Source organism: Polyergus mexicanus, unplaced genomic scaffold (genome assembly GCF_030449975.1).
Source record: "Polyergus mexicanus isolate NDT 795.1 unplaced genomic scaffold, iyPolMexi1.0 SCAF_11, whole genome shotgun sequence".
Taxonomy (NCBI): Eukaryota; Metazoa; Arthropoda; class Insecta; order Hymenoptera; family Formicidae; genus Polyergus; species Polyergus mexicanus.
In genome coordinates, this window is record NW_027223331.1 from 8,838,775 (window position 1) to 8,866,689 (window position 27,915).

The following is a 27,915-nucleotide window of genomic DNA, read 5'->3' on the forward strand; positions in this document are numbered from 1 at the left end:
TTTACGATGATAATAAATCCATTGTGGCTTAAATAGGTAAATTAGGACAAATATTGGATCAAATATTTAATCCTGGAATATGTGTGACTGCCTGTCAATGGGCATACAAAGATGCACGTATATAAATAATTTATAATTCGGACATATTTTAATTTTTGCGTTATTGATCATTTTGATCACTTATGCCGTAAAAAATATTTGTACAGTTTGAGTATAATTAGTATAAAGTTATGAGCAATAATAAAATCATTTTTGCTCAAAAAAAAAATTGTTTTTACATATGCATAAAAATCTGAAGAAATAAATTTATTATCATATTAGATTTTCAATCATATATTAGATTATCAATTATTTTACATAAACAGAATTTTCTGGAAATACGAGGAGAAAACATATATATGAAAAATGAATAATATTATTTTAATAAATTTTTTCAAAAAATTGTAGTTAATTATTTAAAAATATATTAAAATTATTCGTATTATATTATAATATTATAATTGGTATTATAATCTTTAAAATTTTTGAATTTATTATTTAAATAAATTATGAAAACTAAAGGAAAAAAAGAGAGTACATAATAACATTAAAATACAAGATTTATATTTTTATAAATATACACACATACATATACATAATTTTTTGACATATATATAATTTTTACTGAAAACAAATTAAGAAGATATTTGCTTAATAAGCGGCAGATTCAATTTTTGATTGTTTTGCTTCTTTTTCTTTTCCTAATCTTTTTAAAGTAAAGCAGAGAGAAAGAGAGAGAGGCTTTCGTTCCTAAATTAAAACTAATACATTTTATCTTTTCATGTCGCTATTATTAAAGCTTCTATAATCGTTCCCGCAAGAAAAAAATTTTCTCATTATATATCGTATGTGTTCCGAGAGTTACAACAAAGAAATACAATATTTTCGATCACGTCGATCAACTAGCTATGGTTGGCATATAGATAAGGCCCCTCAATTAATATACCAGGTATATAAATATGAAACCGGAATTTTTGTATAGAAAATACACGTTCATTGTATGAAAATGATAAAAAATATTTTATTCGAGATATTGCCCATTGCTAGCTATACATTTTTCCCATCTCTCTGACAATTTGTGGATGTCACGCCAAAAAAATTGTTGCTCCTTTGTGGCAAACCAGTCATCGAGCCATTTTTGTACATTTTCGTAAAAAGTGAAGTGCTGCTCAGCAAGTGCGTGTCCCATCGATCCAAATAAGTAGTAATCGGATGGAGCCAATAAGTCTGGTGAGTAAGCCGCATGCGAAAGTATTTCCTAACTAAACGCCTCAATCGTTTCCTTGACCGGTTTTGCTGTGTGTGATGGTGCATTATCATGAAGCAAAATCACTTTGTGTTGCCTTTTTTGATATTCTGGTCGTTTTTCACGCAAAGCTTGATTCAAATCGATCATTTGTTGTCGGTAGCGTTCAGTATTAACGGTTTCGCCAGGTTTTCGCTGTCTTCAAACTTTTTCGGTGGTCTTCCACGTTCTTCGTTTCTCACGTCAAAATCGCCACTTTTGAATTTTTTAAACCACTCAAAGCACTGTGATTTACCAAGAGCATGTTCACCGTATAAGCTTCGACAAGCATTCGATGCGATTCTGCAGCAGTTTTCTTCAAATGGTAATAGAAAATCAATGCTGTCCGCAAATCGTAGTTTCCAGGCACAAAATTCGACATGTTCAACGCTATTAAAAACTATGCTATTGTATGAAACTTGTATTGTTGTGAGTTGAAAATCTTTATCAGATGTCAAAACAAGAAAATGGCGCCAATGACGCGGTTTGACGGTACTACATTGACAGCTAGGGCCATCTATGGGCAAATTCCGGTTTCATATTTATATACCTGGTAAGCTCTATGTATCATAAAATAAATGGCACGCGTGTAGCGCGCGCTTATGATGTTCTAGTATATTTTAAAGATGGAAAAGAATTTCGTCTTCATTGCTCGCGTGGTGTTATTTTGAGGCGAAGTCCGTTTGCATTGATAAGTACCAATTCGGATATGAAGCGCAGTTGGTCTTCCGTGTCGAAAGCTTCGACGCGGAAAGTTTTTAATATGGATAAGAGGGCCATTTTGATGACTAATGTGGCAAATCTCCAGCCGATGCAATTTCGTGAGCCGGCACTGAAAGGGATGAAAACGTAAGGTGGTAATTTGGGACTGTCCGGTAAGAAACGCTCCGGACGATAAACATGCGGATCGGGAAAGTAACGATCGTCACGATGTAGCAGATAGGAGTTGATGATAACCGTCGAGCCTGGCGGAATTTCGATGCCCACTAAAAATAGAGAAACATAATTCATATAGATAAGAGAAGCTTATCATGTTTGCAATATTTTTTATCACGCAATTTTCAGTTACGTTTGCAATATTAATAGCTATATCTTAAAATCTGTTGTGTGACAATTATTCAATAAAACAATAATTGAGAAATATGAAATAATAATGCAATGTAATATTATCAAATAAATAATATCTTGCTGGAAATCGTGAAGAGGGATATATTGATTTCTCAAAAAATACGAAGTACTTACTTAAATCGATCGGCTTATAAATCTGTCTCGCTATGAGCGGAGCTACTGGATATAGTCTCCATTGTTCCTTAATACAGGCATCCAGCCATGCTAACTTGTGAATGTTATTTAGTGTAATTTCCGTTGTGCCCATTACATCTTTATATTCGTCTATAATCTTTTCCTAAAAAGAAGGCAAGAAAAAATGTTGAGAAGATGTTGTTAAATTAATGTTAAAAATGAAAGAGAAAAGTACATGTATTTATTAATTAAATCTTCTGAAAATATATTATATATTATTCTTTTTTAAATTCATATACTAGGCTGAAAAAAATTATCTTTCTTTTCCTTTCAAAAATAAAATATTGTAAATGTCGAAGATTTATTAAATTCCAATGAGAATTGCTAGAGTCAAATGTTGCGGTAATAATGCAATACGAAAGGACGTACCTGGTACTCGGGATGTCGCCCCAAAGCGTAAAGCGTCCAAGCTATGCTGGTGGCCATCGTGTCGTGTCCGGCGTACATAAAAGTATTTACCTCTTCACGAATATCTTCATCTGAAAGGACGGTTCCGTCTTGTGATATCTCGAGTAACAAATCCAGCAGAGCCTGTTTTTTATTCGACGGTTTATTAAAATTTCCATCGTGGGTCAACTTCCATTCGGCTTTTTTCTTCACGATTATCTGCGAATGAAGCAGTCCGTGTGTGTGACGAAAGCGGAAATATTATAAATCAATTTTTTCCCGATCTGATGTACAATATAATTTATGCTTGGAAAGTTTTGAAATCAAATTGCGTTAAAAAAGAAAGAGATACTTCTTTTTTTTTAAATACAAATGTGCTACCTGAATTTGAGATTGAGATCGTGCGGTCTAATTCAAGATTTAGCGCCCGGCTTTGATTTCAAAATTGTAATAAAATTATAATAACAACTAAACAATAGCTACTCCGGTGAAATTTAAAATTGGAAATTGCAATATATTGTGCTAAATCATCCCATTCGTAGTTTTGGTTCGAACTTCGCTTCATGAGATCTCACGCAAAATTGGCACAGTTGTTGGAAATGGTTATAAAGCTCTTTAATTATCCGGATTCATTTAACTTGGAACATTTTCATTACCTTGTCGACAAAACTGTTAATAACAGAGAGCGAGTGATCGTGTTCTTTTCCTGCTTTGGTTAATTTGAAGATCAAATCAGACGATATCCACACATTCGTGAAGCGCATCTGTACAATAGACGCTATTCTGAAAATCAAAAACGGACTTTTTGTAACATAACTTCATTATACGACTTCAACGTTGTAAATTGTATAAACTGCGAAAAAAAAATCTAAACAAAAATTATTTCAAGGAAAAGATACCTACTTGTCCACAGCCTCGACATATTCGTTTTTGGAATTTCTTTGAGCATTCAGTTTATAACCCATTGCAGATTCTGCAATAAAATTATTGCAACATATAAGTTTTGTTATCTATGACTTTAATAAGATATGGTGAAGATGTTAAACAATTTTAAACAATTTAATATTTTGTTTTAACTAGCACAGTATATGTTTAATAATTATAAGCTTCAAAAAAAATTTTGTAAAGTTTGGGTTATTTATTTGCAATAATGTTTAACGCAATATTGTGTGATGTACTTTCGCTGAAAATTAATAATAGTTAATTGTAATAATATTATAAATTGCAACAATTATATCGTATATTTCAAGGGCGCTGCGTCGAAACATTTTAGAGCAATAGACAATCAAGGCGAATGATAATCGATTTTTTTTCCCCCTATTGCCAATTCAAAATTCCGGGTATTATAATTATAAGATAATACAACAAAAACATATAAAAGTGTATATGCTACGAGCATTTATTTTTTTCTACATGGACATTATCCTTCAAATGTGAATAAATGGCGGATTTTATTACAATATTTCATGAAGATTCGGACAAGCTCGCAAAATTTGCAGGATTCAATCTGTTCGATAAAGATTCACTATTTGAGGCAAAGCAAACGAGTAAAGAAGGCTCCCCTTCAAATAACGAAGACTCGACTTTATGCGATAATAATGCAAGCTATGATCCGTCAATTTCTAAAACTTCTATTTTGAAATCCAACCAAAAGAAGGTTATTTCTGTGTCATCAATATCAGGATTATCTACTCTGCAAAGTCACAAGCCTAATGTTCCTCTAACAGATTTGGCTAAAGTACGTGACTCTTTCTTTTGTAAATTATATAGTATTTTGATTCACATTCTTTTAATGAAATTACAAAGAGAATGTAAAATACATGCAAATAAAATTGTTTAATTGAATAATAGCATCATTTTTCTGTCCTCATATTTTTGCCTTTGAAAAGATTTCATTATTTCAAAAATTCTATTATATATTATTAAATCTATGTGCTTTATCTTAAAGTAAAAAAAATTATCTTTCCTCTATTTTTTAACTTCTTTAAATAAGGTTTTAATTATGTTTCAATTAACTTTCAATTAACATTAAAACTAATAGGTCTCAGAAATATATAAATATATTACAGAGTTCAATTGTAATTAATTTCAATAATTTTGTTTAGATAAAAATATCTGCTTTGCTTTACGAGATAACAGAACGGACAACTCGGTTGGCACAATTTCGATCTTGTGTAACAGAAACTGAGGCTTCTCAAAAGCCCTTGAAATGCGGAATTTCAAAGCCGACATCCCGCATATTAGAGCTTGCGTGTTCAAAGGTGATCCACGACTCACCAACAAAACCCATTAATTTTGTCTCACCAAGTGCGCTTAAAGCGATCGGTTAGTAGTTTATACGTCCCTAATTCAGCAATCTTTTAGGCAGTTAGAATTCTTAATAAACCTCTTTATTGAAAATAATTGTTGTAAAAAAATTAGCTATAAAAGAAAAAAACAAATTTTATGAGTATAAAATAATGTGAATCTATGTAGAAGCAAATACCTTTCGTGCAGGCATTTATTAATTATAGAAGATCAAATGAATCTGGATAACAAAATGTTAATTAAGTATTATGAACGCTACAGCTACGCAGCGGATAATCGAGTTATCGCAGCCGCGAAAAGATCGCAACAAAGATCGACATTTTAAGTCATCTACACGTAAGACGCGGATACATCGATCGTGTAGTTCGAGAATACGTGATTTGTCTACGTCAAAGGAACTGAATCACAATGCCAATGCGAAACGATTTGCTTTATCGGGGAAAGATAAATCGGAAATGCCGAATTTACTTCAAGGACTTTCACAGTAGTACAACACTTTACTTGCGATTCTCTATATTTTTGATAATTTAATTATTTTTTTGCCACTATAACACAAATTGCAGATGTACGAAATCTTGTTTACGATGTTAAAATCAATGAAATAGAGGCGCGAAAGAATTTTCTGCGAATCGCCTTGAACAATGTTTGAATATCCTAATATTAAAGCTGTTGAAGACCGTTGCGGAAAAACTTTTAACACATTTTGCGTCGATCTCCTTTGATCGTTAATATTTATCTCACACACATCTTCTTCACGCGTGTATTATTTTCTTAAGTATTTTATTTGTACGACGAAAATGCGCCAGATAAATTTGTGCCGAGAAAAATTGTGAAAAAAATTTTTCTTATTAGTCAGAAGGACAAAATCAATGTACTCGGCTGATATGCAGAAATTTTCTCTTCGTTCTTTTGAACGAAGAGGAAATTGAACATGAAATTGAAACATGAGAAATTAACGTACAATTTGCTTCAACTCGACAGCGATCGTAACGCGAGAAGAATGCGGAAGAGATTAGAACGAGGAAATAAATCTGAAATATGGAAAAAAACGAGAAAACATGGATCGTCGTATTATCTTAATAATACAAACTCGGATAGAAGCATTGTTCTTATCAATCTGGATTAGAAAAAGTATTCGCGATTTATCGCTATTTGTAAATCAGGCAGATTTCGATGTTATAAATCATCAAGGATGACGAACAGTGTCAATTAGCTGATGATTGAACTTTCATTCTCATGCAAGACAAAAAAATACTTCACGCTTTAGTTTCGCAATATATATTTGACAGTGTTTGTCGATTTGTATTATGTTCGACGTCGTTGCATTGCAAAAAATTAATTTATTTTTTTTTGTGGCAAATCCAATAATAAAACAACGAAAAATACATCGAATTAACATCAGAAAAAGCGATATTTCTTATTAGAAATAATTGTTTATTTGTAAATCGCAAATTGGTTATTGTAATTAAAACTTCCTAGAAAAATAATGATATAAAAAAATTGCGCCAAATAAATAAAAATGTATGCTATAAGATTTGTTTCTTTTATTATTATTTAAATAAAAACATTTTAATTAAAAAAGAAACTGTTATACAAACTAGTTGTTTTAATTTTCTACAAAAATGATGATATCAAAAAATATTACAACTGAATAAAAAAATTTATGTTATAAAATTAATTAATTTTATTATTTCTAATATTAGGAAAAATTATATGAATAAAAATGTGTTATAAAGTTAATTTATTTTACTATTTTCAATATTAAGAAAAATTATATTTAATAAATTGCAATATAAAATAGTGGGATGTATAGCTAATTTAAAAAAATTAATTAAAAAATTAAAAATTTATACACAAAATTAAAAATTAAAAACTTATGTAAAAATTAGAAATTAATACAAAATAAAAAAATAAAAAAAATTTTAGTTAAAAATCTTGGCGCTGCTAAATAATATGCTAGTGATATTATGATATTAACGTACATTTATATTGCAGTTATTAATGTAATAATGTTTAAATTAAATTAATTATTTGTTACTTTAAGATACATTGCAGTTATTAATTTTGAAACTTAGCAGCGCCAAGATTTTTAACTAAAATTTTTTTTATTTTTTTATTTTGTATTAATTTTTAATTTTTGCATAAGTTTTTAATTTTTAATTTTGTGTATAAATTTTTAATTTTTTAATTAATTTTTTTAAATTAGCTATACATCCTACTATTTTATATTGCAATTTATTAAATATAATTTTTCTTAATATTGAAAATAGTAAAATAAATTAACTTTATAACAAATTTTTATTCATATAATTTTTCTTAATATTAGAAATAATAAATTAAATTAATTTTATAACATAAAATTTTTTATTCAATTGTAATATTTTTTGATATCATCATTTTTGTAGAAAATTAAAACAACTAGTTTGTATAACAGTTTCTTTTTTAATTAAAATGTTTTTATTTAAATAATAATAAAAGAAACAAATTTTATAGCATACATTTTTATTTATTTAGCGCAATTTTTTTATATCATTATTTTTCTAGGAAGTTTAAACAGCTATTTTGTACAACGGTATTTTTTTGGTTAAAATTTTATACAATTAAAATGATACTATTTTGTATAGAGTTAAAACGACATTATTTTGTAGAGTTAAAATAACACACTATTTTGTATAGAGTTAAAATGATACTATTTTGTAGAGCAGTTTTTTATAGTAATTTAAAAATAAAACAATTTTTTGTGTAACACTTTTTTACATGGCGCGTGCACTTGGCGCCTTTTTTTTAGCTTTTTTAAAAAGGTGAGTTTTTAGGGATTATATCATTCTTTTTTGTGTAGTATGTGTTAAATATTCTTAAATTTTTAATATACAATCTATGCTTCTAAATCCATTGATAAATATGATAATCGTTGCTGCTTATCTAGTTCATCATTAAATATATAAATAAAGCGAAAAAAGTGAGTTATATAATTCTATTTTTAATAGTAAGGGTGAATTCTTTTATATGGTCTGATCGAAATACAATTATTAAATGATTATGTATTAATCACAAATTTGATATTAGAAAAAGGTATTTTTAATGAAGAATTTTTTATATAACTGCTTTTTTATTTTATAATATCCAATATATATTATTTATTAGCCATCTTTTGTAAAAATATTATATAAAGATCTGTATATATAACACAGTAGCGCGCTCTCTATAAACAAACAATAATTTTATAACTATAAAATATTTGTATGAGTGTACAATAACCGTTCTTCAAAGGCGCACAGTAGCCGCTTTTTAGAGGCGCACAGCAGCCTTGTATCGGCGCACAGCAACCTTATAAAAAAAATAAATAAAATTTAAATTAGAATTCCTTGTTCTTCTAAGCCTGTTCCGTGTCCGTGTTCTGCACACACAAAATATCTATAAAAACATATAAAAAATATCTATAAAAATTTAACAAGGGAATACACACCTATCTTCAATAAATATTTTAAATATACAATTAATGAGTTTATTTATTCATAACATTCAAAATATATTAAATAATATAAATATATTTTATAATAAATAAGTTTTTATGCAATTTAAAATTACTGTAATAAATACATGCAGAATTAAGAATTATTAAATTAATTTAAATCTTATAGAAAGATTACTTATATATATATGAAGAAGTGAAGCTACTTGTCTTTTATATAGCATTTCTAGATAATTGGATCAGGTAATCATATATTACTTTTTCTATCACATCAAAATAGTATTGAGTTGGCCAATATTTATTTATTATAAATAAATCGTCAGTACATACAATATATGATCTTATGTGTGCAAGATAATTTGTGCTTTTACATGTACAAGATAACTTGCGTAGTACATGCAGCTTTACAAAATAACTTAGTCCTTTAAGAAACAGCAAGAATTATATGTAGCATATATTTATGAAATATATTATTTGCTTAAAAGTTAGTTCATTTAGTTGACACATTTCTCCATCTTACCTAATCCTCCTTTCTAAAGAAATCGTAAAGCTGCATGTAACATATAAGTTATCTAACACATATAAGGACATATACACTCATAATTTATTTATAATAAATAAATACTATTTGGATATGATGATGAGTATATAAAAAGTAATGTGATAAGTGATTACCTGATTTAACTATCCAGGAATGTTATCTAAAAGGAAAATGTATAGCCACAGAACATTTGATGTAAATATTGCAGAAAGTTTGCTGCTTTAACAAAATAATGCACAAATAACTTGGATCGTTGAAATATATTCAACTCTTAAATCAGTACGTATACAAGATAATTCATATAATATATGCATCTTTACGAATAACTTGAATCATTAAAATTAGTTTAAGAATTGTATATACAACTAAACAAACAATATTCTTGTTATTTTTCAAAGAAGCAAGTTATTCGTAAAGATATATGTATTATGCGAGTTATCTTATACGCAATAATAATTTAAGAGCATACTAATGATTTGAAAACATATATATTAAGGATTTATTTCTTATTCTTACCTGATTGAACTGTATAGATGTATGTTAAAAAGTGTATAAGTGTTTATATGTATTATATAAGTTTTATATAAATTTTATATATGAATTTGTTTTTATATAAAAAATCCTTCCTGTAATATGTTTAAATTAGTAATATGTTTAGATTAGTAATTTTAAATCCTATCTGCAGTAGTACATATGTTCTTAAATCATTATTGCGTATGTAAGAAGAAACTCATAAAATATATTTTATATTATAAATGTTTCCTATATAATTCATATATAATTCTTGTTAGTTTTCAAAGACCCAAGTTATTCGTAAAGATGCATGTATTATACAAGTTATCTTGTATACGCAATAATAATTTAAGAGCATATTCACAAATTTATATATAATCTTCTTTTTATCCTGCAATCTATAAATTAGATTAGTAATTTTGATCTCTAGCTGCATACATTTATTATATCCATAAACGTACATTAAATTTTTTGTTTACTTTTAATTACTTTAATATTATGCTGCGAGAGAGAAATCCTTCATTCTATTAGGCACAAACAGTTAAACAATAGCTATTGCGAATAGAGATGTTCAAGTTAAATGTTGATAAAGAATATTTAATTATTTAATTAAATCTGAGGACACATATAATTGTTATAGTTGAAATAGCTATTACGAATAGAGATTTCAAGTTAAAATAAAATAATATATATATATATATATATATATATATATAAACTCACTCTGCAGTAGTCCCTGTTGAATCATTTTCATAGATTTCATACGTTATGGAGAACTTTGTATGATTATATATTAACGATACTGAAACATGCTTCATCTATTTTAAGCGATGCATTAGCATCGAAATAAGGAATTGAAAAATTCTTCTATTTCCACTGAAAAATAAATATATATTTATAAATTATTCATAGGACATGCATTAACCTTACAGATTGCGTTTTACCAATATCATTTATACTTATCTGTAGTTACATATGATGCATGACGAATAACTATATGATCACACTCCTTTAATAAATGCACTCAAATATATTAGATTCTTATATGTGTATGCCTATATTACCGTTCGCAGTTATTCATACTGGTTTTTGACAAGTATTTAACGTTAAATTTTCTAGAGTGCAACATTATATAGCGTAGCACTCTTCCATTTATAAAAAAGTATGTAAAATCTTCCTGATACTTTTGGATAGTTGAATCTATAGAATACACACACATATCTTATAATAAGCATTATAGAATACACACATTTCTTATAAACATATGTATTGCGATGTTTTGTTCTGTTTTTACACGTAGCATAAATTACTTTTGTGATGTTTTATTTTTTTCTAATATAAATGAGATATATCTGATCCAACTATCCACAAATATTCACTTTTTTATAAATGAAAGCGTACGAACACTACATTCTGAAATTTTGCACACTTAATTAACCTATACCTGTCAAAAGCAAGTATGGAGTATGGATGCGATGCGAACAGTAACATTACGAAGCGCCGTTAGCGCAATCTTTCGTCAAAGACGCCAACCGTACAAGAATACATTGCTATTATTACATGTGTGTTGTGTACGTGTATATATACGTGTAGCATTATTCCACTATATTCTATGCATGTGTTGTATATGGTACATATATAGCGGTAAAGGGGACGACGACGACGATGATGACGATGATGATGATGATGGTGACGTTTCTTACATGAAAATTTCCACATTTCGACTTTGCTTCGTAATATCTTTGCTTTATAGAATATGCAGAGCGAAAATGAAGACACTTTCCTTATATAAATCGAACCCAAGCTATCGATTAAGCTTATCAAAAATTCGATCGGTTCAGTCGTTATTTAGATCTGGTAATCTAAGGTACTCTCAACTATCCGACTCGCGTATAGATATCCGGGGTGCTTCGCTATTACTACACGCGGTCTTTGCTTCGCGTGACTTGGCGCGAGACACTACCGTGTCTCTTGATAACTTTAAAATTAGATTCAAATCATCGAATTAAAACAGCAATTATATTAACTCACCGCATATAATATCGAGGGAAGCACGTTTTGCATAAGGTACCACATCAAACCATTTGTTCACTTCTTTCTCGAGACAGGAAATCAAAACATTTATCTCTTCTTTCGTAATTTTAAAATATGTTTTGAGAAGACCGCTGTGGAAGCTCGGCGTCAACAGTTTCCTGCGAAAGTGCCATTTGTCACCTGAAAAGAAAATATACACAATTTTAATTAATTTTACATTTTTGATGTGGCATTGATTATAATATATTTTATCAGATATTAAAGAGAGAGAACACGATTATGAGATGATCAGACTGTTTAGCGATGCAATCGATATGTCTGACAATGAGATTTATTTTTCGAAACACATTCATCGACACTGACATTGATTTCAGAAGTTATGCAATAAAAGTGCAACACACAAAATGTCAACTATTTCAACTAACAAATGTTTTAACCGAGAATAAGATTTATCTATATCACGTAAGATACCTGTAATATTGAGAGAAAAATATTATTTTCTCAGAGAGAAAGAATTAAATATGCAAGGAGAAACATCACCGTATGCGAGATTTATAAATCATGAAAATGTTATTGTTGTCCATTCTAAAAATAATTCAAAACAAATTAAAAATTCATTAGCGTATAGTAATTAGGTACTATCAGTATATCAAACATATCACATATTATTCGAAAAGATTGCATGATATATCAAAACTGAGAAGTGCCTACTGAAATTTAAATAGAAGAAGCTATCGCGTAAAAACTTCTACATTATATATATACGTGTGTGTACAGCTAGATTTAAATGAGTTTAGAAGGTCGAACAGATTTCAATTCGCGTAAAACTTTTTACATATTTAAATATTTTCAAAGAGCACCGGATAGTAGTAACATGACAAAAAGCTTGACCTCGATTGATAATCGTATAAGACTGACCTTAAAGTAGATCCTGATCCCGCTTATCTCATCGGTCTATCCTAAAGCTTGATTCTAACGCAAATTCTATTCAACATTGCGACATAAACAATTTGATATTTGACAACACTGCTAAAATAAAACTTACAGTGTTATCAGTTGTTACCAATGATGAAACATTGATGTGGCATATTTGTCAAACGTGATGTCCAAAAATATTCATCGGGCACACGCGGACGATTTCTAAATAAAAATCGCGCGTTTCTAGTTGAGGATTTATAAAATATGTATAAAGATTTGATGTTACATATTTTGGCCTTTTATAAAATTTTAAACATTAATTTAGAAATTAAATTCCAATTTAAAATTGGAATTTGAACTTTCAAATTCCTCATATACACCTAATATAGATAACTGTATTGTGCCCTTATCTAGCGTGTCATTAACTTGATTACAATCACTGATATATATATATAATTTATTTTAAATTATTTTTAAAGTCAACAAAATTGTAACTTTTTCTTCGAATCTAGCTTATTTAATTCTTTCAAGTTAATAGAATTTAACGATATATCTATTACATGTATCACATATATCTATTTTATGTATAATTTATTATTAGTAGCAATGTTTTTTTATATGTTGTAAAAATATTTTATACAATTCATCGAATATTTATATCCATTCACGTAGCTATTTAACTCAATAATAATAATTGATAATACGTAATTTGATTTGTAAATAATAATAAATAATTGTTAATTTATTATTAATATTTAGATCCGATCTTTGATACGATGACAATTATTAATATTTATTGCCGTCGCAACATGATCTTAATGAATCGGGAATCACTTACCAGTGCTAGTCACCAGACCGGTACCAAGCCACGGCTTCAAATATTCATACTCGAGACTCTTGTCGATATGCACACTGCTACTGAGCAAAGGTTGCACCGTCTCCACTCTGTAGAGAAAGATAAAGGGCCGCAGGCCGATCCAAAGTAGATAAATGTCACCAAACTCGCGAGCCCATTTTCTCAATTTCTGAAAGAACTCTGCAAAAAAGAGAAAAATTGAAATTTAGACGTAAAATCGCGTTCTAAGAAATATAAGTCGTCTTACTGTATTCTATTCTGCTAAAAATAGAGGTCAAAAAATTGAATCTTGTTTTGTCAATTTCTTTATAAGATTTCTATTTATTTATCATAACAGGGAATTACACAACGTAATGTCGATACTTTTGTCCCCAGCTATGTGTAAATAAATATTATTTCTTTCTTTTATGCTATATAAAATATATGTACATATGCTACATACGCTATCATCGACCGCGAGATTTTTATATCGTTAGGCGTAGATCTTTTGCGAAATTATAATTCGAATAATCACACATCGCCTTTCCTGTTCTTCTCTATTTTCCATCAATACGAATTAAAGTTATTCTCGATGCGAGAGGAAAAACCGCGAATACGATTCCTTTAATTACTTTTGTTAAGACGCATATTCTCGAGAATGCATCCTCATAAAAGGGTGAGTTTAAAATTTTTCTAAATAATTTAACAACATTCTATTTCACGAAAATAAGCGTTTCATGTCTATCGCTCGTTACTATATATGGTATCTATGACGTTTTTACGAGGATCAGCCTCAGTTATTCACAATCAGTTACTCTCGCGGTCACCGACCCGCGTCGCAAGTGCAGAAATAGACCTTGTGCAACTTTGTGATCGATCAATTATCGAGTCATTATCGTAGCTCTAGGTTCACTCTATGTCTCGCTGATGCGAATTACGCTCTTTGTCAGAGTGAGAATAAAAACCGCTGCTAGTGATAAAGGAACAGAACGTGGATGCAACGTAATATGAAGGATGTGAAAAAATAGCAAAAATTATATATATAATTTAATTTTATCAAATATATTTTTTTAAAAACGAAAGTTAAATTACAAAATATGGTTAATTTACAAAACATGAATATAGAGATATGAATGCGATGATAATAATGTGTGGAAATGATATAATTTTACTATCTGAAGCGGATGTGATTTAAACTATTTATAAATTACAAAGAAAGAAAGAAAAATAAATATTACTTTTAAAAACAACAATAATTTAAGATAAGCTAGAAAGCTTAAAAAAGAAAATAATTAAGTTCCATGGTGCATTGTATAATAAATGTTACATAAATGTTTCTTATACGTATAATTATAAAAACTTTTTTTGAAAACTTATTTCTCTCTTTATATTTAAACAAATTATAATATATATATATTTTTTTTTTCAATTAAAATGATAATTTATATGGCAGATATAGTTTGTTTCAACGAGATAAAGAAATATAAGATGAGATTATTTATATATTTTGAATGGCACGTTGAAAGAAAAAGGCCGATGTAGAAACGAACAGGAAAAAAAAGAGAGAGAGAAAGAGAAATAAAGGGAATTACAAAAGAGTATCAAGAACAGTGCAGCGGAGAAAGAGAGAAATCGCACTGCACGTGCAGTGAGTTGACGGCCGAGAGACTGACCGGACATTGACCGGTCGACATAAACAGTATATATATTTGCATCGCACATGGATGATGGACAAATGTAGAAAGCAAGAGAGAAAGAATGAGAGAGAGACGTCACTCAGGAAAGAACGGAAGGCGCTGTCGGAGACCTTGACAGGCATGCAACAAGACGCTATAGGCGGACAGTCGGGCCTTCAACTATTTTAGCGAGAAATACGAATTGCGAAGAGGAGAAAGACACATGTGCAATGCCGGGGACAAAAGAGAGCATTTTATTCGTGCTTTCCGTCTATATGTATAAATGTAACATCTGAATAATTAAATGATCCTCCCGATTCAAACGAAACTAAAAATACATTTTATTCTCTAACAATATGACTGATTAGTTCTGTCATTGCGCTTACTTCGTGAGCGGCTGTCATTGTATATTTTGACAGTTATTTTGTGTATATATCGTTGAAAATGTTTAATAAAAAAGAATAAATGGCGCGCGCGAAGCGCGCATTGTGTTGTGCTAGTGTTTAAAAAAATAACTTTTTGCGCGTAGATGAAGAATTGAATTTATACGTAAGGTTTTCAAATGGAAAACAAATTGCAGAATATTTTTTAATCTTTTTGCGCTTTTATTCTTTATTTATTTTATTTTATTGAAGGATTTTTTATTCTAATTTCTCTCTCTCTCTCTCTCTCTCTCTCTCTCTTATCATATATATCTTATTTTACCTATATATATAAAACTATATTAAACTATATTAGTATATAGAGATTAAAGGCCAATAACTCTCAATAATAATGTTTTAATTAGTCTTATATAAACTGTCCTGTTAATTTTCCCAGATATTATTCTATTCCCGTCTTGCAAAACAATAAAGATCAATGACGATCTTTTAGCAGTATATATTCGTACAAAATATTACTATAGCACGTTAATTGCACGCCTCGCCTTTTGTGCCGGTCGGTTCAATTAATTGCCATATGTTCAATTAATTATCATAGCGCATGTGAAGCATCAAAGCAAATTCAGATTCTATTCTCTCTTCGCGGACGATGACATCTGGCTGAAGTCTGATCCGAAATCGTTCTCCGGCCGCAAAAAATTTCAGATGCGGGAGTTTTTTTTTTATGTAATGTCTTGTTCTGCCTACGTGTATGCTTTCTCTTTTCATTCTCTCCCCGAAACGAGAGCAGAATACATAATACAGTTGCCCCGTATAAAATCGCGTGCTCTTAGTTACTCAGACCGCCCGAACAACCTTGACCCGATTCTTCTTATTGTTCCTCTTCTTCACGACTTCATTTTTTTAGCCCCTGCGTACGGGGTGGCCGATGATAATCATTGTTGAACCGAAATGGATTGCGAATAATTTTTTTCTTTTTTTTTAATCATTTTCTCGAAAGTCGCACGAAATTATTTGTCTTTAATTATGATCATTAATTTGATTATCTGAACAGAATAAATATATATATATATATATATATATACAATATTATATAAAATCTTGAGTTTTGAGGATTGAATGTTCAGAGAACGGATACTATTGTGAAAGAACAAATGTCGTTTTACGATGAATCAAACCGTTTTATAATGGTTCGAGCAAAACGAAATATTTATGTGAAGTATAATATATGAAATAAAAAATGAACTAATTCTCTTTTATAATAAATGAGAAAAACAACCGGGTATAAAAATAATATATATCACAATTATATTATTTTTATACTCGGTTGTCTTTCTCATTTATTATAAAAGAAAATTATTTCATTTTGCATGATCAATTCTAAATTGAAATAAAATCAAAATGTACGCGTATAAGGATGAATCTTATCTAACTTTTATTACGAAATGTAAGAAATCTCTATAATATTTATTGCAAGCAAAAACTGTTACATCTTGTACATATCATTCTGTGAATGACGGGTGTCATAAATAATATAAGTATGTGCTTATTAAAATAATTATTAAACGCAAATTTTATTTCCAACAAATTTTTTTTTTACCTGTCTTAAAGCTAAATAGAGGGATAACTCTCTTTATACAAGATTTCTTAATTATGTTGCATTTTTCTTAACAACGACTGTCGGAGGTTCACTGGTGCTTCATTGTCAAGAATTGTATACGTATCTAAGAAATGCGAATCGAGAAAATCCAAGTGTCTTTGACAATTGATTGAAAAGTGATTTAATAATTTTAGTTATTTTGTAATTTTATGTAAATGATATAAAAATCTCTTTCTGCCAAATAATCTCGCACTGTGAAAAGTTTCGATTTATTCTCATCGTATTCTAATTAAATACTTGACTTTGATATAGTCGTTTGTTTCTCGCTTAATAAAATTGTATCTCGCGTCTTGCTTTTCTAATTTTCTTGTAAAATTTCTCTTACGCGCGAATGAAGGAAAGTGATCATCGATTATTCAGAAGGAGCCATATAGGCGTTCTATCATGATGCCAATCGTATAAAGCCCAAGCAATCGGAACGTGTCTGTTCTCAATGTCGTGTATTATATTGCAGAATTATGCGCGTGAATTTTTTCAACTTCAAAATCATCATGTTATAAGTATATCTTGAATGGCCATATAGATGCTCGCCATGAATTTCTGAAAACCCATGTCATCTACTAATCGAGAGTTCAGTTAAAAAGAAAGAGAAAAAAGAGAGCAATGATCAGAAATGTCTTTTAGAATTTGGAATTTCCGTGTTAGAATCAGTATATACTATTATACACGATGACGTTTCGTGTTTAATCAAGTTATCCTTGACTGCTATCGCAATCAATTAGTCAGCGCGTTAATAAGCACGTAAACAACAAAGCTAAAAGCTTAAAATGTGATTAAAAAACGTATTTTGTCGCAATGACAAGACAGAATATATATATATATATATTTGCATTTAATCATAATTAGCTACGCGTGCTTATTGAATGCATTATGTCATAACGATATGAATTTTTTTCCTCGGTTTTATCTGCTCTATCTGCGTATGAGGCGATACGGTTATTATTAGGTATCCTGTATATGTCACATGTATCAGCATGTAAGGTAAGCCACTTAATTTGCATACTTATTTGACTTATAATTATGTTTTATAAAAAATTATTACATGAGTAGAATGTTACATAATTTCAAAGAGATCATTACGTAAATCTTTTAGTAAATTTATTTTTTTATAATTGGAAGTGTTTTGCAAATTAATAAAGTGTGCCTCGCCTTGTATGTGGAATACGTATGTACGTATACTAGGTGTATTTTTTATTTCAAATAAAAAACAAATACTTTTCTTTACAATATTTGTTTATTTGATTAATTTAAATTAGAAATTTCTGTTGCGCGAAAGAGGGAAAGAAAGAAAAAGAGAAGTAAACTTTCAAAAGTATAATTGATAAAAGTCTAAAATGGATAGAAAATTATATTCCCATATCTCTCTCTTCCATGTCTCTTTATAAATATTTCATTCCGAAAATAAAATGTATTGACATCACTTATTGAAATTAGATCAGTAAAATAATATTTGCATTTACCTAAGTTTCTCCAGACTTCAATATTTTGAAAATATGTCGCGATCATATTTATAATAAACGAATTCTTTACGTGAAAAAAGAGCGCAAACGTGCATTGTGTCAAGTTATGTTTCAATACAGAATAATAATGCAGGAGCGACCTCATAGATTTCAATGATTTCATATATATTATCTTCTTAATATATTATCTTATATATTAATTTTATAAAATAAAATAATAAAAATTATATAAAATATTAATATACAATATTATCTTATATTAATTAAGAAGATAATATATTAAATTCTTAATATATTATCTTCTTAATAAAAAATCATATATATTACCTTCTTAAATGTATACGGTGTCAGAAAGTTACGATCTATTCATTAAATTTATTTTGTTAATAACTTTTTATAAAACAATGACGGTTAAAATATTTTGAAAGTTATTCAGGGTCGTGTCCTTAATAGTAATATATATACCATAAAGGCTATTAAAATCTATAAGTCGCTTCTAATATGCATAACTATTCATAGAGATTCATTGTTTTTCAAAAAACTGACACTTGTCTTACTCAATATATAGAAAGAATTTAATTTATAGATGTTGAACTATTTAGATATTCTGGATATTTTCGTAAATGATGAAAGATCAAATAATCACATTTTATTTTAGTTTAATTTTATATCTTTTTACATAAATATTTATTATAATGTTACGCGTGCCAGTGACATTTGAATCAAAATGATGAAAGGAATAAGAATTTAATTTATTGTAAAACAGATTTTGTCAATTATTTTACATAATCATACCGAAAAAGGTATTAGTAAATATTTACATTAGATTACATAGCACGGACTATTTTCTTGTTGATATATATTTTAGAGATCGAGTACACATATTTCTAAACTTTTTGAATGTTATTATGAATCATAATCTTGAAAACATGTCAAGGTTAAGATCGTCGAGTTTTAGTATTTCAAAAACAAAAAGAGAGAGCCACAAGATTCAAAGCGTGTATCACTTACGAGTGTATCATCTACAATCTACAATAAATGTCAAAGGAGCAATGACCCATGCTGTATAAGTTAATGTAAACATTTACACATCAAAATGAAATATATTTATATATGAAAATTATCCTATTTGGATAATTTAAACAAAGTACTCTATAAAAAACGTAGAGCGAGGAAAATTTTTGTATGCCTTGAGGAAGGTGTCCTATCCCACAGCGCTGCCTATCATCGCTAACGCTTATCAGCTCTTCTGCTCGCAAGAAGGTGTCTTCTTTCAAAAAACTTATAAAAAACGTATCTTTTTATTATCTTCTTTCTTCTCTCTCTCTCTCTCTCTCTCTCTCTCATTAGATGAAGAATAATATTATTTCCGTTATACAACTCTTTCGTAATAATATCTTTTTTGTGCGACACACGTAGGATCAGAGAAAAAACGGAATATTACATACTAATGAATATTGCATCTACATTTATTTTTAACAAAGTTGTTAATGTGATTCGTTCGGTTCATCGGTAATGATAGTCATGCATTATTGCTAAAATTATTATGTTGTGTTATCATGCATGCACAAAATATATGCACATGGTCATCACCGCGATATTCCTGTACTTTTTAATATCGCCAAAATCGTAAAGACTTACCTTCTTGCGAGCAGAAGAGCTGATAAGCGTTACCGATGATAGGCAGCGCTGTGGGATAGGGCACCTTCCTCAAGGCATAGAGAAATTTTCCTCGCTCTACCACTAGATTCAACAGGAGCAACAGGAGGCAGAAGGAAAGAAAGACAGTCATCCAAGATCCTCCTTCCAAAAGAATCGACGCAGCAGTCATGTTGCGTGTTGTGATTAATACTCTTGATTGTCTTCTAACGATGCTTCCTTGATATGATATTCTCTATTTTTCGCCATAAGAGGACGATAAAACAAAATTTTTTAAGTCTCTTCGCGCCAGATTTTAAAAAAGCTTTAAACACTCTTTCTTCCCGAGATCTCTTCAGAAAAAAATCAGGATTATGTCGAGGAGATTAATCCGGGACTCTTAATTTTTGCAGTAAGAATCAAGGTCTTTCTTGCCGCGAGCGATTGTTGAGATCAAGTCGAGAGACCCGATCCTAGTGCGACCACGGTCACTAGTATTCTGCGCGAAATAGGTATCAACACGTCTCAGTAGAAGCAAAAGGTAACATGATCTAGCTCAAAGTCTATTAAAGAAAAAGAGAAAGAGAGAGAGAGAGAGAAGCGAGAACTTAAAAAAAAAAAAACAATGATTTTTCAATCACAAATAAATCGAATGGATGCACCAAGATTAATATTACCACACGGATGCAATGTCGTGTCACACGGTGGCTACTCCCTTCGGTTATAATGCATGATCGTACGAAAGACCTGCCCTTATATACACTACTGAAACGCCCCGTGTACTACACCAGACGGTTAGTGGCTAGCTTCTTCACCAATAGAATGGCGAACACGTGGGATGTGTATCTGTTTGTGTACGTATGTTGAAAGACATATATTCATACATGTGTCTCTCTGACAATATGCGTTTATATATGTGTGCGCGAGTGTATAAGCAGACTCGCAAAAATACAGTGAAGCGAATACCCCTCCGAGATCGTCGCTCGGCGCCGCTCGTTCTCTCTATCGCTATACGGCCCGCAGCCTCAGTCAGGTTCACCTCAAGACGAGAATTTCCACGTTGTGGAAAGAGGAGAAGAAGGGCGACCCCCGCCAACATCACCGCCGATGTCGACATAATAATTTGCATCACGCGAACTCGTTGTCACGGATTTCGTGGAGAGAACGTTCCGCCTGAAACGTGCCAATGTAGTAAACATCGGACATGATGGGCCACGTGACGGGAAGAATTAAGGGATTCTTTTTGTTCTATTTTGAAAAAGATGAATTTATATCAGATGTGTGTGTGTGCGTGTGTGATGTTTAGTGAAATGAAATTCTTTGACGTAACGATAACATGTATAACATGTAGGTATATGTAGAAGATTTGTACACGTTATTCGCAAATGTCATCTTATTTTTTTATCATAGTCTACGTTTATATGTCATCCTTAATTGAGTTTAATAACATCCGTAATTTTTTTCTAATTGATCAATCACGACTATTCCTTTAAAGAATAGAATGAATGTGATCGACCAGTTTTAGAACTATGGATGTTATTAAACCTGATTAAGAGTGACACGTGTAAACGTAGTCATATAGACATTTGTTTCGCGAGACACATGCACATGTACATATATGCGATTTTCCAATAGCACCAATAAAATGACCGCATTTTTAGGCAAAAAGAAAATGTAAATTAGAAAACTGATATTGATAAAATTATAAGGCTTTTGTTAGATTTGATATTTGTCACGCACTATATATCTCTTTATATCTCTTATATAATATTTGAAAATAGCACTTGGCTTTTTCCAAAGATCTCTCTTATAAGAATAAAAAGGTTATCAATGAGACCAAAATCGTTTGGTATATTTAGCACACATCTACGTTCATCGAGTTACGAAAAGACACGTAACGATTGCGAAACTCGAAAGTGAATGCGATTTTCATGTCACAATTGCGTTAAATCTGTATACTTGTGTTGTATGAATGGTATTTATTTTACAAAATTTAGGTCGATATAATTTTTTTATTTTATATAAAAAAAAAAAGATTTTTATACATGCGTTATAATTTTACTAGAAAGAGAAAAATAAGATACGTATTTGTGTTTGTGTCGTATCATATCTAATTAGCCTTTGTATTTATGACAAGATAATCAAAAATAAAATAACAGGCTATTACAATCCGAGGCGGAAACTGTTCTCCATGTGCAATGCTATTATATCATTATGCTTCGAATATCAAGATAATCGCGTGATACCATTATGACATCGGAGAATGAATAGACCGCGAAACTGTATGCTTATTGTAAATTTATATTAATGGCTTTATTATTGTGATAAACCAGTAAATTATTGTTTAATGACGATACACATATATGCGTGTTTGTTTAGTAGATCACGTAAATATTAGGATTCTCGCGCATGCATTATTATTCTGTCAATTTCTTTCTATTTCATTATGATTGCTTAGCAATTGAGCATTTGATAGATGATTTCATAGATTTAAAACTTGTAGACGATCAGGCATATTTATTCAGAAGAAAGATTTAATTAGTTTTGAGAAATTGATTTTATCTATCGAAGAGACATTTTTGAATTGATTAGTCATGCAGTATAACGTATGCTGTAAAAATTCGAAATGTCATCCTCCTTCTCGTATGCATAGTTATCTACCGCAAGGTGGTGTGGAAATGATAGGGCATCATTGTCTTGCCATCGAAAAAACAATTCGACAATTCGAGAAGATAATTATTTTCCCGCGCGATGACATCGCTCGTCACTCGATGCGTGATAATTATTTTTCGGCGCGGTCTCGCTCGCCGCGTGACTCCGCTTCTCTCGCTCAGCTGATACTTCCGACGCTAATTGTAAGAGACATAAACAAGTAAGCCATTTTACATTTCTATAGATTCCGGCCTACCGCTTCCCACGCGCTCATTGGCTCAGACATTTTAATTAATAACATAATAATTATTGCGAATTTAGCAAAATGGTATAGGACTTCTCGCTTCAGGTTGACCCGATCTATCTCCACCTTTCGTTTGGCTACTTACATGTCAGACACCCTGTATAAATATTTACTAATAACGTCACTTTTTTTTTAACACTGATTCTTCGGCATAACTTCAACCTAACGATCTCGATGTCTTCTCATTTGTCAATTCGATTTTGATTGAAATACAAGAGCGTATCATTGTTTCCACAACGATTTTTAAATTCACATTGGAATGCGTATAATGATGAAGTATGTGTATTACAACTGAATTTATCGCTAAATGCGGCCGTCTTTTATTTAGTTCCAAGTTTACATTTCGCCTTTCGCATACATCTATATAGAAGTTGTTATCTTTTCACATGTACTCTCCGCTTATACTTGCGTTTTTTTTAATCTCTGATTTTTTTGGCGGAAGCTTTTTGACATTATGCGGCATCTCTGTGAACGATTCTTATTCAATCAAATCTTTGATCGATAGACATTTTCTTATCGATACGCGCAATTATCTCTCGAGTATATCTTTGTTGCCCTCTATTCACTTTCATTCAGGTCAATTCGCCAGACAATAAATAGACAATCCCACTGCGAGATTCTCGATGACATCCCGTTTCGCTCGGAAAGCTCATTGGAAAGCATCATATATATACTGGGTGGCCCATTTTAATCCATCCAGTCGAATATCTCAAAAACCAAGCCCGGAAGAGAAAAATGTTTCAAACAAAAGTTGTGTGGCTTCAAAGGGGCCATAAGATGGTGACAATTATTTGACCTTGGAAAATCATTTGAAGGTCATGTGAAGGTCAACTTTAAAATCTTAAATGAAAACCCCCATTTTTTATGTAGTATTCTTGTAGCTGACATCGAGAACTTTCCAAAACACTATAATAAACTATTTTTTTATTCAGTACTTTTTGAGTTATTTTATATTTTAATCTTACATCTTTTGATATAAAAAATTAAATATCTCATAAAATATTCAGTTTTCGATAATCTTACCGTAATACTTTTATGTACAGAATAATGAGACAAATCAATTTAATTCTCTGCAGGATCATAGTACTGGTTGATTACGCGCATCTTTCGATTTAGATTCGCAATGTTAAATGTTAGACAAGTGTCAAAAGCTTATCTTTGCTTAAAAATAATTAAACCATGTCTGTATTGGATTAATTATATAGTTTTGATCCGATTATGTTTTGCAAAATTGTGTGTATTTATAAATTACTAATTATCACGAAATTATGAATTATGAGTTTTTAATAAGATTGCGAGATGAAGTCTCATTACAATACACTGATTTAATCACAACAACATTTTTAAAAAGTTAGACGAAATTTACTTTTATAAAATAAAATTATATTTTTCATATGTGCACTTGAGAAATTTTGTGCAGTTTTAGTCAGAAATGAGAAGATAATTAATATAATATTATGAATCTCATTAATTTTTTTTCCCAGATAAAAAAGAATTCCCTCTGTTTATCAAGTTTAGACTAAATTTTAATTTTTCTCTAAATTTTTTTACAATTACAATTTGATAGACTGTATCTATATTAAAGAATTTCTATGCAACAATCGTCGATCTTTTATTTATTAAAATTTAGGAAAAAATGTTAATAAATAAAGAAAATGATAAAAAGGCTAACCGTTTGTTTGCCGATTAATTGTCACGTCGAATCTAAATGCGCGTTTACATTATATTTAAATATATTTAAATATAATTGGCATTCTCTTTCTCTCTCTTTCTCTTTGTAACTGCAAAACTTAGAAGTCTGCGAAGAAATAATATTGAATTATAAATTCACAAACATCATTATTGCTATCATGATTATACATCATGATTATATAATCACTCGCTTATCGCTAGGAAATAATCAATATTGCGATCTGTTTTGCGAATAATAACAAGAAATGCATTGCACAGATAATATCTAACAATTGCTATTTGATTGATATCGATTTGATAAGATTCGTAAAGAGAAGGAAAAAAAGAAAGAGAGAGAGAGAAAGTTAAATGTTATATAAATTTCGAATCTGTATAAATATCAATTACGCTTTAATAAGAAATATCTTGTTTCGTTTAGTATACAAATTTTGTCTTACATAACAAAAACAAGTTTTTTTATTGGACATGTATGGGATATATATTTGTAAATATAAATAGAATCTATCTATAGTGAAGATTGTGATTTACCACAATTTTCTAATATTAATATTACAGTATTTTTGTGTGTAACAATTTTCTTAGAAATCAAAATTCTATTAAAATAGAATTTTGAAATTAGCAAAGAATATGCGATTTTGTTATCTACTTGTTTCTCTGAAGTTTAAATTACGAGAAGTATAGATGCCTCGACATTTTTACTCAGGAAAATCTGATCTCAAATTTATCAAAAAATGTCTTTAAAAGAAAACTTGCGAGTTATGGAGATACTTTATGTATTTGTATAGCAAAAAGAAAAATCGGCAAAAAGTTATGCGAGTTAAAAATAGATTTCACGGTAAAAAATCTGATTTTGACAGTGTGCATATATCTACATGTGTACGCATATCGACAATATAAATGTAAACATACACGATATATTTAGCGAGATACATTATTCATTTATTTGCATCTGAATGTTTGTTGAAATATTGAATAATTGAGATTTTGCTAAATATTGTCGTCGATACGTGCTCATGCATATCTTCAGCATCTCATAACTCATTGTTACGGTTTTTTTTTTTTTTGCGAGACTGACGCTTTTTCTTGCAAACTTCTTTTTTTCTGTGAAATTCCATAGCATTGTTACGCGAGCTGTGGAGACAGATCAAAAAATTCTAATAGTAAATGGAACTTAAGAGGTCACAAAAGACACATATTAAATATTCGAATCGATTAGGGAGGGATAAGGCGTACAGTTCCAAAGTTGAAGACACGTGCTCGCAAAAGATTTGCGAGCGTGTGTTCAAGATACAAAAATCAGAAGATCTTGAATAAAGGATTGTAGGAGAGCAAATTTTCGCGTGACATTATCTGCTTGTTGATATCGATACAAAATTGCAGTTGTATTAAGAAGCAAAATGAAGTGAACCGATGTATTGATCGTTTTGAATTTTAATATAATTTTAATATAATTTGCTCACTATTTTTTTCTCTTCACTCTTGTTCTTTCTTTCTCTTTCGGATATCGACGAGGGAGGGTATAAACACGAATAACAAATGGCCAACCAGATCGAATAATTTTAATTCGCTATATGACTTTTATCTTAATCTAAAATATATATATTTAACTTTACGTCCTGTATGTAGTAAAGACAATGTCTTCTTATCTTTCGGAAAATTTTAGCAATGCAATTAGAGCAATATATCGATGAAGCGCGTGTGAAGCGATAATGTAGCATAAACATGTCGATTATAGGAACGTCCTAATTATGAATCAGTCGTATATATGAGATAATTATATACACAAGGTCGCTAAACTTTTTCCTCATTTCCTCTTTGTTTCTTTTATGTTTATCGTACGTTTCAACGAAGATCAATGTTTTTTTTTAAAGTTTGCTCCTTTTGTTTATACAATAGAGATTATTTCCACGAAATACGTGTTTCGTATGCCATGCGATTATGTCATGATGATTAAAAAATATTATCCAAAGAGCACATTGTGTATAATATAAATAAAATTAAAATAGTTGTTGACATAATTGAAGCTTTCAGCATTAAGATATACAATAGGTCTTTGCAAAATGTCCATGAAATTAATACGGTATAAAACAAAATTAAGATTAGAAAGAATTTGATTAGACTCATTTTTTTTGATAGCATAAAATATTTAGCCTATCTTCAATTCATGATTTATTGTTAATCAAAAAAATTATAGCTTAACACGTATACCTTAAATTTAAACACGTGTCATTTATATTAGAAATAATATTACATTAATTGCGATGAGAATCAGCTCAACTAAAAAATGTGCGAAAAAGAAGTATAAGCAATTGAATAGTGAATGATCAATCGCAGTTTTAAGTGTCAAAATGACAGCATTCTCAATTTACAATCATTTCGCTCCTCAAGTACAGTCGATTTTGATCGGTTGATTCGTTTATTGCTTCAATTTAAAATGTTTTTAAACTGTTGTCTCAACTACATGAAGAGAGAGATTTCATTTTTTTCATCGTGTCCCGCTAACCATCGCACATATCGGATCTTGGCGTTTCAATCGAGCCACGTGTACGACCTCTATTCGCTCCTTCAATATTTTACGGAACGTGGGAGTTCTTTCGATTAATTATCATGTATATAAAACATGTTGCTTGAACTTCTTTCTGTTGTAATCTTCGACTCTCCGATATTATAAATACACAAAGAAGTTTACGCTATGGGATGAATATAAATATAGATATTAATGTCTCTGTGTTTAATGTCGAAATTTGATTTCATTACATTATATCGAAGCGATTTTTCATTTATTTTTAAAGTAAGAATGACTAGATAAATAATCGCGAT

The 27,915-nt window shown here is 29.9% G+C and overlaps 2 protein-coding genes and 2 long non-coding RNA genes across 6 annotated transcripts in view; 2 read left to right on the top strand and 2 right to left on the bottom strand.

Annotated features, from left to right (window-relative positions):
- The window catches only part of LOC138937531 (uncharacterized), a 32,328-nt gene that overhangs the window by 486 nt on the left and 3,927 nt on the right, over positions 1 to 27,915 (top strand). The gene's annotated exons all lie outside the window — the stretch shown is intronic.
- LOC138937528 (cytochrome P450 4c3) lies at positions 630 to 21,282 on the bottom strand. Of its 3 annotated transcripts, none has more exons than XM_070303893.1 (9): positions 20,883 to 21,282; positions 20,451 to 20,703; positions 13,637 to 13,834; positions 11,878 to 12,060; positions 3,917 to 3,986; positions 3,670 to 3,796; positions 2,996 to 3,232; positions 2,567 to 2,729; positions 630 to 2,310 (listed from the first exon to the last, which is right to left on the bottom strand). In XM_070303893.1, exons 2-9 carry the CDS (start codon positions 20,638 to 20,640, stop codon positions 1,970 to 1,972), a joined length of 1,509 nt encoding a protein of 502 aa, XP_070159994.1. In that variant the 5' UTR covers positions 20,641 to 20,703; positions 20,883 to 21,282; the 3' UTR covers positions 630 to 1,969. The 3 variants fall into 3 exon arrangements, with proteins under 3 accessions (XP_070159994.1, XP_070159993.1, XP_070159992.1); XM_070303892.1 differs by having other exon boundaries at positions 631 to 2,310; positions 21,125 to 21,282; XM_070303891.1 differs by having other exon boundaries at positions 631 to 2,310; positions 20,451 to 21,282.
- LOC138937826 (uncharacterized) lies at positions 4,455 to 6,477 on the top strand. Its single transcript, XM_070304467.1, has 4 exons — positions 4,455 to 4,751; positions 5,119 to 5,338; positions 5,884 to 5,963; positions 6,240 to 6,477. The coding sequence occupies exons 1-4, from the start codon at positions 4,455 to 4,457 to the stop codon at positions 6,444 to 6,446; spliced, it is 804 nt and encodes a 267-aa protein (XP_070160568.1). The 3' UTR covers positions 6,447 to 6,477.
- LOC138937530 (uncharacterized) lies at positions 8,431 to 11,871 on the bottom strand. Its single transcript, XR_011447527.1, has 3 exons — positions 10,570 to 11,871; positions 9,850 to 10,461; positions 8,431 to 8,734 (listed from the first exon to the last, which is right to left on the bottom strand). It is a non-coding gene; the product is annotated as an uncharacterized lncRNA (long non-coding RNA).

Bases quoted from the DNA above. Each gene is read 5' to 3' on its own strand.
- LOC138937826 (XM_070304467.1), top strand. From the start codon at position 4,455: ATGGCGGATTTTATTACAATATTTCATGAAGATTCGGACAAGCTCGCA. The intron at 5,339-5,883 runs GTTAGTAGTTTA...CACAAATTGCAG, and splicing joins AAGTGCGCTTAAAGCGATCG to ATGTACGAAATCTTGTTTAC. The intron at 5,964-6,239 runs GTTTGAATATCC...TTTTGAACGAAG, and splicing joins TGCGAATCGCCTTGAACAAT to AGGAAATTGAACATGAAATT.
- LOC138937528 (XM_070303893.1), bottom strand. From the start codon at position 20,640: ATGACTGCTGCGTCGATTCTTTTGGAAGGAGGATCTTGGATGACTGTC. The intron at 12,061-13,636 runs GTAAGTGATTCC...TTTTCTTTTCAG, and splicing joins CGGTCTGGTGACTAGCACTG to GTGACAAATGGCACTTTCGC. The intron at 3,987-11,877 runs GTGAGTTAATAT...ATTTTATTGCAG, and splicing joins TTCCCTCGATATTATATGCG to AATCTGCAATGGGTTATAAA.